At 35.6% G+C, this 12,951-nt stretch overlaps 1 protein-coding gene across 3 annotated transcripts in view; it reads right to left on the reverse strand.

The window, feature by feature from the left end:
- The window catches only part of USP33 (ubiquitin specific peptidase 33), a 63,985-nt gene that overhangs the window by 11,010 nt on the left and 40,024 nt on the right, over positions 1-12,951 (reverse strand). For 2 of the 3 annotated variants that reach the window (XM_006934853.5, XM_019837268.3), the window contains 10 exons: positions 12,204-12,319; positions 10,702-10,874; positions 10,500-10,594; positions 9,846-9,879; positions 7,293-7,338; positions 6,454-6,634; positions 5,479-5,605; positions 4,636-4,805; positions 3,437-3,518; positions 2,181-2,289 (listed from right to left, as the gene is read on the reverse strand). In XM_006934853.5, the coding sequence (XP_006934915.3) occupies positions 2,181-2,289; positions 3,437-3,518; positions 4,636-4,805; positions 5,479-5,605; positions 6,454-6,634; positions 7,293-7,338; positions 9,846-9,879; positions 10,500-10,594; positions 10,702-10,874; positions 12,204-12,319 (1,133 nt within the window). The remainder of the gene's footprint in view (positions 1-2,180; positions 2,290-3,436; positions 3,519-4,635; positions 4,806-5,478; positions 5,606-6,453; positions 6,635-7,292; positions 7,339-9,845; positions 9,880-10,499; positions 10,595-10,701; positions 10,875-12,203; positions 12,320-12,951) is intronic. The other variant, XM_011284923.4, reaches the window with a different exon arrangement.

Consider the following 12,951-nt stretch of genomic DNA (forward strand, 5'->3'; position numbering starts at 1 on the left):
TGATGTGTGAACATGTGCTGGGCAGCCATAACATGGAACATACTGTTCATGTCCTGTCTTTTAATGTTTATTTATTTATTTAGAGAGATAACAAGCAGGGGAGGGGCAGGGAGAAAGGGTGAGAAAGAATCCTCAACAGGGTCCAAGCTGTCAGCACAGAGCCCGACATGGGGCTCAATCCCATGAACCAACTGAGCCACCCAGGTACCCCCATCTCTTGTCTATTTAACAAGTTCCTCTCCTTTTTTACTGAAAGAATCTCAATTTTCTCTTAAAAAATAACCCATCCCTCCACCAATATAGTCTTTGTAGGATTATCAATGCACATGGTTCTCAGGTGACTGAAACTCTACTAGGATTCTCTACTGGAACTTTGGACCATAAATAAAAAGTTGGAACTGTGCTACTGACAATAGTACTTTGAAGATACTTACTTATTGTTACCTAGATAAATGGAACTGTACTAGTCCTTGTCCGTAAATCCTGGTTGTTTATTTTTTTTAGTGTTTACTTATTTATTTTGAAAGACAGAGAGCATGTGTGCAGGGGAGGGGCAGGAAAGAGAGGGGGGGTGGGGGGTGGGGGGGAGAGGGGGAGAGGGGGAGACAGGGAGAGAGAGAGAGAATGAGAATGAATCCCGAGCAGGCGCCATGCTGCCAGCACGGAGCCGAACATGGGGCTCCAACTAATGAATTGTGAGATCATGACCTGAGCTGAAACCAAGAATCAGATGCTTAACTGACTGAGCCACTCAGGCACCCCCATAAAACTTAGCAGTGTATATAAAATCATCATCATCACCATCTAGACTGGTAATCTGCTATAATTAACCAGTGATACTACAACAGTTTCTCCTCTTTACTTACTTAATTACCTATGAATTACTTCATTTTGCCTCTCTGAATTAGTGCATATCATTAGTGCATGTTTAAATATGTCTTTTTTCCTCAACCACTATAGTATTTTAAAACTTCAGGGCCTAAGACCATCAAATAGCTCTAAGTACACAGAAAAACCCTGAATTTGCATATGGATGGGTCATTCAGTCAGCATATACACATTAAATGATTCTGAGTATAGCTGACACATAATGTTACATTAGCTTCAGGTGTACAACATAGTGATTCCATGTTTACACATTATACTGTATTCACGACCAGTGTAGCTACCACCTATCTTAATCCATCGCTCTTACGGTAGCATTGACTACATTCCTTCGTGACTTATTCATTCCATAACCACAACCTATATATGTATCCCTGTATCGCCCACCTCTCCCCCATTTTTAAATTAAAATGGTTTTTAATTTACTTGCCTGTTGATCCTTTTCAAAAAGCAGATAATCCAATTTACTTTCAAATCATCAAAGGCTAATTCTGCTATATTGGTGTGTCTGTGAAAACTGCACAGATACAGTTTAAACTTCCTTAAAAAATCAAATAGATTGGGGCGCCTGGGTGTTCAGTCGGTTAAACATCCGACTTCAGCTCAGGTCACGATCTCGTGGTCCGTGAGTTCGAGCCCCGCGTCAGGCTCTGGGCTGATGGCTCAGAGCCTGGAGCCTGCTTCCGATTCTGTGTCTCCCTCTCTCTCTGCCCCTCCCCCGTTCATGCTGTCTCTCTCTGTCTCAAAAATAAATAAAATGTTAAAAAAAAAAATTAAAAAAAAAAATCAAATAGATTATTAAAAAAAACACACAAGCAAACAAAAACCTGGTTGTTTAGCTCTTCCTACTGATTCTGTAATGACCTTCATATTGTTGCTTGCAATCAAGGAATGCTTCTTAATATACTCATTTTGAGGAGTATATTTGAAAGTATAGACAGTCCCACAAAACAATACTATATTTCACAAAAAGATGGAAGTAGAGAATGCAGTCTGGGTAGATACTTCCAGAAAAACACTAAAGGAAACCTGTAATTTACCATTTCAATAAGGAGACTTCTTGCAAGTACCAATCTGTACAACAAAATCTTTTACCAATCCATGAAAACAAAACCCCACAAAAGGAGACCTTAACTCACTAGAATTTTAATGACTTGTTGGAGGTCTCTGGCTGTTACACACCCTGAACACCTACAACTCCTTCATCTAATCATTTCATTAACATAACGATTCCGCGAATTGTCAGTGATCTTTATCCTAAATCACATTTCCAACTTGAAAAGCATAACTTTTACCCGAATAAAAATTTCCAGTTCAGTTTTTCTTCTTTTTTCAATTTTCTCTGCCTCAATTTGACAAGTGTGACAAATGTACAGATGGTTGACAGCTGGTCCTCCTCCATACCTCAAGCAAGAAGAATTTAATAATTATGATAACGTTAAAGAAAGTTCATGTTCTAGGAAATCTTTACTAGGCTAAATCACTAGTAAAGAATCAATCGCCACAAAAAAATTCTCAGTCATAATTAAACTAACGTAAAAATCAAATAATTATAACAACTTGATTTTATGTTTATCAGGATGACTATCAATGTATTAAGTAACCTGCTTTATATTTTAACTTTCCCATACAGCTACTTCTGCTACCAAATACGCTAGAGGTAACAATACAAAGTAAAAGAGGTGGCTTTCAAAAAATTACAATACAACATGTTAATGCAGCCATAGTCTTAAGTTTTAATCAGAAAGAGGCTTTCCCTGGCTTTTAAGTAAGAATTCATGGAATGAATTATTTTCAATATATATATATTTTTGAGAGCGAGTGTGTGTGCACACAAGCGCAGGAGGGGCAAAGGGAGAGAGAGAGAGAATCTTTTTTTTATTTTTTAACTTTTCCTAATGTTTATTTAATTTCAACAGAGAAACCGTGCACAAGCAAGGGAGGGGTGGGAGGGAGGGAGGGGGAGGGAGAGGGAGAGGGAGAGGGAGAGAGGGAGGGAGGGAGGGAGGGAGGGAGGGAGGGAGGGAGGGAGAGAAAGAGAGAGAGAGAGAGAGAGAGAGAAAGAGAGAGAGAGAGAACCTTAAGCAGGTTCCAGACTGTCAGTACAGAGCCCAAGGTAGGGCTTAAACTCATGAACTGTGAGATCATGACCAAAGCCAAAATCAAGAGTACCATGCTCAAATGACTGAGCCACCCAGGTACCCCATATTTTCAATATTTAACTACGGAAAACATAGTAAGAAAATTATACATGAAATGTTTTAAAACAAAATTTAAAACTTTAAAATCTCAGACTTAAATATCACACATATACTTCTACAGATACAGATAATTAGAACATAAAAATCAGAATTAATTATCTAGACTTGGGCCACGTTAACTATGAAGTCTTCCTGTTCACTTCAGAGTGAATAATGACAGGAAAAAAGAGAATTTTCTACATAAGCGACATAAAGCATAAGGAGCATATGTGAAACAATACAATCCCCTTTTAACAAGTTTCACCAACTGATTTTCATAATACCATATTGTCTGATTTAAAAAAACAAACCTGCTATACAGGTTATCCCAAATGTTCTGAGGCAGCATCAAAACCAGGTCTTCAATATAACCAGCTTTTCGTGGAGGAACGCCTAAAAAAGTTTAGATGGGTGTGTTTCATTCTTAAATTCCTTTATACAACTTTTAAAGGTTAAACTCATTTTTAAACTGATTAATCACTGGCATTTTTCAATCAGTATTCTTAAAAATTAAGTATTTCTGGTGACTACATTCCTAAAAATGAACCTACTTCTTGAAGTAGTTAGAGAAAAATCAGGTAACCAACATCTTCAAGTAATTTATGTAAATCCTTACTAAGCATTGACTGTGTATTGGGGGAAATCAAAGGAAAATAAGAGACACTCTTTCCTTCATGGAGCTTGAGCCAGCAAAAGACATGAGGCACTTATATAACTATAATAAAAGGCAGTCACAGATAAATACCATAAAAAGCTTATGGGGGGATTCAGAACTAGAAGAGCCTTATGTTAGTACTTCAAGTAGGGAAATAATAAGAGATAAATTCACATACAGAAACATTTCAAGGTTTAGGTTTCTATATTCACTATGGGACATTCCTACTATCTCTTGTGGTTTCACTGCAAAAATAGTTAATTAATAAGAATATTGAGTCTTCAACCATGAAATTTAATCAAGGTATCACACTAACATGTTATTTATCATGAGAACAAACACTAACATAGCCAGTCACAAAGGCGTAAGTTATATTTAGCAAATAACTATACAAGGCTTTTTTGTTAAATTCCAAGGACATGTCCATACTTAGGAAAAGAGCCAGCTATTAATTTAGGCAAAAGGGTAAAAATCATGGATACAAGGGGTAGCTGAATGCCTCTCAGCAGAGAAGAATAATGTGTAATAGAAATGCTCACTGTACTATAACTGGCTGTGTATGGATCTGTCTCTACTATGAAATTAGGAAACAAACAGTATCTTTGGTATTCTCAGGGTCTAGCACAGGGTTTGAAACAGATTCTCAATAAATATCTCTCCTATGAAGAGGCTACAGACTGCCTATAAATAGAAGAAAATGCCAATTTCTAAAACTAGAGAGTTAAACAGATTTAAGTTGGATGCAGATAAAGAAATGGAAAATAAGTCGAAGAGGAAAACTCTTGGCTCCTTCTTAATCTGTAAATTATTTAAGAGCAAACATCTACCATTACTTTCCAATTTAGGATTTCTTACCTCCGTGAATACAGAGAAAATCATTATTTGAAATAGGGCCAGGTTCAGCAAAAGTCTTAAATTTATTTAGCCACTGTCGAGAAATGTAAAACTGAAGGAGACTTGGTTCCATTATGTTCAATAAATTTGATATCCTTCGTCTCTCTTTTTGTGCCTCTTCACTGCTCTTCCTATTAAGGACAATGATTCATTAAACTTAATATGCATTTTACTCCATTCGATCAGTTGATGGATTTTTCCTCTTATTAGACTTAGCACACACAGTAATACTATGAATCTTATTAGGCTTGGGAATTATACAACAGAAATATATTTTGTATCACCCCACCCCAGCCCCAACTACATTATACACCCCTAATGGGCAACACTGTATCAGAACTACTGGTATCTACATAACCACTGGTATACAGCTGGCGTTCAAATGTTTGCTAATAAAATCAACCTAAATAGTTCATCTACTTTCTTCTTTCAGTAGTTAGTGATCTTTTTACAAGATACTGAAAACTACCAAAGATCTATTTTTATAGTAATACCTCCTTTATTAGCTATTTTAGGAGAAAATCTGGTATTTAACTCCTACTGTCATAGACTAATTTATTAAAACCAATCTTTCTAAAACAAAATATATTCATTTACCTTTCAACTAAATGATTTAACATTTTCTTAACAAAAGATCATTCTGCATGCAACCTTTCACTTTACTTACAAAATGAAATTAGAAAAAAAACAATTTCTAATCTTTACTCAGCAATACATCTTGAAAGTCTTAGAAGTAAAAACCCCAAAGTGAGATGTTCTTTCATATTTGTCAAAATAATCTATCCATGAGAGTTACTTCCTTACCTATAGAAAAGAACATAAGCTTCTGCATTTTGTACAGTAGATTCTGAAACTTCAGTGACACTCTGATCATCAAATTCATACCAGAGATTATTTAAATTGTTTCGGCAGTAAGCAATATAGTGTCCACCTGAATTTGAGTTGAAAAAATTTAAATAATTTCAGCAATACAAGATTAACACAAGAATTAAAGTACTTTTTGAATCCTCAGTTCCTAGCAGAGACAGAGATATAGCAAGAACTATGCATCTGTATTTTTTCCAGTATGTATCCTCACCACCACCACCTGAGGAAATGAAAATAAGGACAAAAATGTAATCTTAAAAAAAGTGAAAAATATAATCTTTTTATTTATTTATTTTGAGAGAAAGAGAAAGTGCAGAAGCAAGGCAAGGAGAGAAGGGGAGAGAAAGAGAGAGGGAGAGAGGGGGAGAGAGAGAGAGGGGGAGAGGGGGAGAGAGAGGGAGTGGGGGGAGAGAGGGGGTGAGGGGGAGGAGAGAGGGGGTGAGGGAGGGGGAGAGAGAGAGAGAGGGAGCGGGAGAGAGAGAGAGAGAGAGAGAGAGAGAGAGAAAGAGAGAGAGAGAGAGAGAGAGAGAGAGAGAGAGAGAATCTCAAGCAGGCTCTGTGCTATTAGCACAGAGCCCAACGTGAGGCTTGATCTCACGAACTGTGATCATGACCTGAGCTGAAATCAAGAGCCAGATGAGCCACCCTGGTGCCCCCGCAAAAATGATCATGTTAAAGTCCTTAATATTAAGCTTTATACAAAATATTTCCAGTATTCAAAACTTCATAGCAAAATTATTCAATTACCTAAAATTTTCAGACCTGTTTATAACAACCAAATTACAATAAAACTAAAAAATAAAAATCTATTTTTACATTTCTTTTATTTAATCAGGTCTTATTTAACAGATCAATGCAGACCGTTACTTTTTTTCCCCCTGATCGAGACATATGTCAAATCTATATACTTACTACTTGCAGTTCCATGATGACAAATGACTGACAGAAGATCATAGGTAACAATCTGAACTGGACTATCTTTTGCAAGAAATGGCTGAAGATCCAGACCTTCCAGTGGAAATGAAACATGGGTACTGATTTTGGTGGAAAACATCAGTTCATGTCTGAATCTTTTAAGATGGATGCATAAAATCTAACAGAGAAAGATAAGATTATTTAAAATTCTATTGTTTTATATACTAATAAAGGAATCTATTAAATATAGGTATTGAATTAAGTGTCAAGGTTACACATTACCCTACAATGATGATAACCTGATTCTAAACACATCAGAATATGGAAATGGTGAAACCTGGTACTTCCTAAGTTCAAACCTGCTGGCTTTTCTAATTTTATATTATACCTGCAAAATCCTATACTGTCTGATTAAACTGTGTTCAACACAGTTTTACAGATAAGGGCACTTAGTTGGTATGTAACTGAGTATTTTTCTTCAGTTTATTTTATTTATTTTGAGAGAGATTGCAATAAAAGCAAGCAGAAAAGGGGCAGAGGAGAGAGAGAATCCCAAGCAGGCTCTATGCTGTCAGTGCAGAGCCCGACATGAGGCTCCATCCCATGAACCATAAAATCACAACCTGAGCCGAAATCAAGAGTCAGCTGCTTAACCAACTGAGCCACCCAGGTGCCCCATATGTCAGTATTTTAAAAATGAATAATCCTAATAGGGTATATGAACATAACAACTGGTCAATAGAACCACTCCATTCTTCAACCATGCTACACTGTATTATGTTAATGTTTTACATTCCTGTAACACAAAATGAACTTAATTCTAATAAAGCCCATACCTCAGGAAATTTTTGTACTTTACAAAACTTTACTCCATTCCTTAATCTGGAAAGAGAAAAAAAAAAAAAACAGATTTAAGTAAACCTGTTTCCCATATGAATCTACAAAGTATTTTTAATTTTTTTTTTTAATGTTTATTTCTGAGAGAAAAAGAGACAGAGCACAAGCAGGAGAGGGGCAGAGAGAGGGAGACACAGAATCTGAAGCAGGACGCAGGGCTCACTCACAAAATGTGAGATCATGACCTGAGTTAAAGTCGGACACTTAACCGACTAAGCTACCCAGGTGCCCCAAAGTATTTGTAAATATACAGCAAAATATTTTAGAAAACATAGGGACAAAATATGCTCACTACTGAATTATATGCTACCCATTTAAAAATACATACGAATGACAACAAGGCTATCATTCAGAACAGGAGAGGAAAAAAAAGAGAAAAGAGAAAAATGAAGAAGAAAAAAAAAAACTAATGAAACATTGGAGTCTCTTAATTAAAAAAAAAAATTTAAGCTATCAGTAATATTAATTCAGGGAGTTAGTTCTTTGAGGAAAAAAAAACTTTATGTTTATTTTCTGAGAGAGAGAGAGAGAGACAGCAGGAGAAGGGACAGAGAGAGAGAGAGAGCAAGAGAGAGAATCCCAAGCAGGCTCCAGGACTAGATCTCACAAACTGTGAGATCATGACCTGAGCCAAAATCAAGAGTCGGATGCTAAGCCGACCCAGGCACCCTGAAAATTATTATTATTTTTTTACATTTGTTTATTTTTGAGAGAAAAAGAACATGCACACACATTAGGGACAGGCAGAGAGAGGGGGAGACAGAGGATCCAAAGCAGACTCTGAGCTAACAGCCATGTGGGGCTCAAAACCACAAACCATGATATCATGACCTAAACCAAAGTCAGACGCTTAACTGACTGAGCCACCCAGGCACCTCCTGAAAACTACTTTTTTAAACAAATGTGCTACTGTCTATGGCCTGGCTATGCCTTTATAACATCCAGATATCAAGTAAAAATGAGTAAAATAAAATCCCAATATATTATATTGGCCAATATATTATATATTGGTCAATATATTATAACCTTTATTACTTAAATTTTATTATTATTTTTAATTGAGGTATACTTGACACATAACACTGAATTAGTTTCAAGTGTACAATATAATGATTCAATATTTGTATACTTTGCAAAATGATCACTATAGTAATTTTAGTTCACATCATGTGTCATCATATATAGTCACAAAATTTTTTTTTCTTGTGATGAATGAAAACTTTCAACATCTACTGTCTTAGAAAATTTCAAATATGAAATACAGTATCATAAACTATAGTTGCTATGGTGCACATTATATCTCCATGACTTAATTTATAACTGGAAACTTATACCTTTTGATCCTCCTCACCCATTTTTCCCACTTTCCAATCCCACTCTGGCAATAGAATCTTTACTCTTAAATGTAGAAACAAATAACTTGAATTAAAGGGTGGTTAGTATTAATGAGTATTAATATATACTTGACAGGTATCTACTTTGGATTTGGGGCATATGCAAGGTTCTTTTCCACCTTCACTAGTATCTTTTTCCTAGTTCATGTTGGTTTTCAAGGGAAGTTGTCCCTCCAGGCCAAATCCCTCTTCGTCTATTAGCTACAGCTTCAAGGAGTCAAACTAATAAATACTTCCCAGTTCATAAGAGGTGTATGTTCTTCTAGAAAGTACAAAACAGCTTTTAATCCTTACTGACCAAACAACATACCATTCCTTTTTGGCATGACAAGAACCAATAGCTACAGATCAACACTTCCCTGGATTATTGCTAAACAGTAAGATGTTTGTTATTATGAAGGTTCTAGTTCTTATTAGGATCCCATTATTTTTCTCTTACAGAGATTCAGACAAATTTCTCAGTTCACACAAACATATCTGCCTTCAATCCTCCAATTACTTTTCTTTTCTAACTTTGCACCACAAAGGCTTAAAAGCTTGAGTTTATTATAAGACTTTTAAAAGGCAGCTAGTAGTAGATGTAAAGAAACAATACTATACTTTTCTTAACTTTCTATTCTGCCATCATACAACAGGTAACATCAAAGTTAGTATAACCTTTCTGAATTTTATACAGATTTGAAACTATGTTCCTTTATAGTCACTTTGACATCCTGAATCTAGCCTGTTCATTCAAAAAAGTATATTGCCCTATTTATGATGGCAAACTCATATAATGAAAATGTGTATTATACATCATAGTATATGTTTTATACCATATTTAGAAGATGTTTTATGCAAAATTATATACTTATTTTATATCTCAAAATACATATAAACTTTCACATCTTAGATAAGCCTATTAAATTTGTTAAACTTTTACCTCAAATTTGTTTACAGAAGAGCCAGTCTCTCTATTTTTACTTGGACAAAGCTTATTAGGCTTTATTTTTCTAAATAAGGTGCAAAATTAACTCCACATACCTAATTCAAGTGACCAAGAAAAATATCATTTATAATACAAAACATGCGATTCAAAGCACTATCAATGACACTTACTTTTTGCATTTTTCACAACTGTACATATTGTCACCTGGAAATAGAACAGATCTGGTCATTCCTCTCAAAATAAAAGTAAGTTACTGTATTTTTTTTTGGTTCTGCAATTCTTTGACTTTGCCGTATGCTGATTTTGCAGCACAGTAACACAAAGCTCACATTTTTTAGTCTCTGCTCAAGAATCAATTCGTGATGTTTACCTTGCCTAAAATACCCTCTCCTCTCTCTCTTTTCAACCTTGAAGGCCTATCTCAAAAAAATATCCTTTCCTGACTTTACTGACTGCCTGTTATATATTCCAGCAAGGTGCTGAACCCACAAAAACAGTGGAAAATCTTAAATATTATGGAGGAATTCAGAGTACTCCTGATATACAACATTTATATGGGTTGAATTCCCTTCTTTGAATCCCTCACCATATTGTCTTATACTACAGGAATTTGTATCAATCATTTCAAGATATGATTTATGTTATTTATATTTATATTGCCATGGTAGATACTGGCAACTATGATGATGATATATATGGGCAAGGACTGTTTAAGCCACCTTAAAACTCAGCTTTTATAAACACATTTTATATTTAGTCCCACTAGTATTTTAGATCACTCAAAACAATTTAGCCATAGTTGAAGACTATTTCATATTTCTTACCTTTTAGTTCATCTCTGGCAAAGAAGGCAGCAAGACAATCTTGCAAGGTTACTACTGGACCCCAAAACCAGCTAGGAACACATGAGACAACAAACCTGAAACATTATTGATAGAAGAAAAAAAAAAAAAAGGAAGTGTTCTGCCAGTACAGCAGAAACAGCAGCTATAACATTCAATTAGTACAAGGAAAATGCATACATACCTCTTCACATATTCCATGAAAAAAGCTATCCACCCTTGTGGAGCATATGCTTCGCCACATGATCCTGCTTTGACTATAGAAGTTGGGTGACTGGATGAATGCAGCTTAGCAAGGTCTTCCTTGCCAGGAATTGGCAAGGACAGATCTTGAAAGGTCTCGAGGGTTACAGACACCTAAAATTGTTTCGTGTTTAAAATGGGATGAAAATAATCCAACACATTTTGAGAACAAATCTTAGACTGCAAAGCAATTTATAAGCAAAAAAACCCCAAAATATCAGTAACAGTAATAGCAATGGCAAAAACACTTGCTCTGTACCAGGTGCTGTTCTAAATTTAATCTTCACATAAATCTTACGAAGTTACTACTAACATTCCCATTAATCAAGGACACTGTGGCATAGAAAAGTACATCCAGCCACTGTAGCTTGAGCTCCAAACTCGTAAGAACTATTACTGCATTTGTTTTTGGAAATGACATCTCATAATGGTTTTTAAAAAGATGTAAAACTTGGCATGTAATTTTTAAAAAGCTGAAAATAATTCAAGATAATCCAATTTAAATATTTGGTACCCAGGGGCACCTGGGTGGCTCAGTCAGCTGAGCGTCCGACTTCAGCTCAGGTCATGATGTCACATTTGTGAGTTCAAGCGCCACGTCAGGCTCTGTGCTGACAGCTCAGAGCCTGGAGCCTGTTTCAGATTCTGTCCCCCTCTCTCTTCCTCCCCTGCTCATGCTCTTTCTCTCTCAAAAATAAATAAACATTAAAAAATAAAAATAAAAAATATTTGGTACCCAAACAGCCTACATTAAAATGATGCTATTGAAAGCTCTTAGATTTGACTTAAGATCCTACCACAATAGCTGAAAACTTACTTTTGAGGGTTTTTTTAATAAGTCATTTTATATTCCTTAATTCATTACTGCACTGAAACAAAACCACTCTTAAGAAAAGCTCAAAGAAACTCATAGATTTAGGGAAGATTAAAGAACTCATGATTTTAACTTATGCTCTTATGCATGAATCTGACACTACCTGTATTATCTGAGCCGTAATCTTAACAAAAGAAAATATTTATAAGCCATACCACCAAATGTAGAAGATACACTCACAGCCTTGTGCCTGTGAACAGCAACAGTTTCCCAGCATATGAATTTTATCAACCTTGGGAGGATATGCATGTGTTACCATTTATTGTTGCTGAGCAACATATCACCTTTCCATGTGACCAGAGATGAACAACGGAGTTAATTCTTGCTGCTAATGCATGCCTGTCCAATGACAGGTCAAGACCCATCCTTTCAAACTGATGTTGCTAATACTTCCAAAAAATAAATTCTACTCCTAGAATCAATTTATGCTGATGTAAACATAAGAAATACATGTATAACCATAAGTAGCAAGGAGAAAAAATTAAACTTTTCATCCCATTTGTCAGGTTTTTTTTTTTTAAGACCATTTGACAGAAATTCCCTGCATATTATAATTCCCTCATACTCACCCTGTCACAAGTCAGACACTGCACTGAACTAATAATTGTTCCGTCAAATATGTCTGAAATAACACTTCGGTATTTCTTATGCTGTTTTTTCCTCTTTGGAGATGATGCAGATTGAGCTAGGATTGAAAAACAAGTGAAGAACATTCTTTTAAAAGGTAGTTCCTTTACCATTTTCTCTGGAATCCTTAACAGTAAAATTTACTATCCTAAAGTAACTTGTCAAAGTACCATTCAAGAGAATTACTTCAAAAAAAAATCCCAAGGGCGCCTGGGTGGCTCAGTAAGTTAAGCATCTGCCTCTAGATTTCGGCTTAGGTCATGATCTCACAGTTCAGGAGTTCAAGCCCCACTTCAGGTTCTGCACTAACAGTGTAGAGCCTGCTTGGGACTTTGTCTCTCCCTCTTTCTCTCTGCCCCCTTCCCCACTCGTGATCTCTCAAATATATAAACTTTTTAAAAAATCCCAAAAGAAACCAAGATGAAATAGAAGAGAGGTTCAGTCTCTCCAGCTTGACTTCAATCAGAATAGTTTTGCCTTTCCTTGTTTTTGCATCCAATAAGGTATTATTTGAAAAAGGGATTTAATAACTAAGTTTTGAGAGTTTTTTTTTAAATATATATACATTCTGAACAGATCCTTTGTGAGCTTCCTGATTTACAAGTATTTTCTCCCAATCTTATCTTTTCAATCTCTTAATAGTGTCTTTTGCCAAGAAAATTTTTAATTGTTTCTGTTATGGATTTTTTT

This window comes from Felis catus, chromosome C1, assembly GCF_018350175.1.
Source record: "Felis catus isolate Fca126 chromosome C1, F.catus_Fca126_mat1.0, whole genome shotgun sequence".
In the NCBI taxonomy this organism is placed as follows: domain Eukaryota; kingdom Metazoa; phylum Chordata; class Mammalia; order Carnivora; family Felidae; genus Felis; species Felis catus.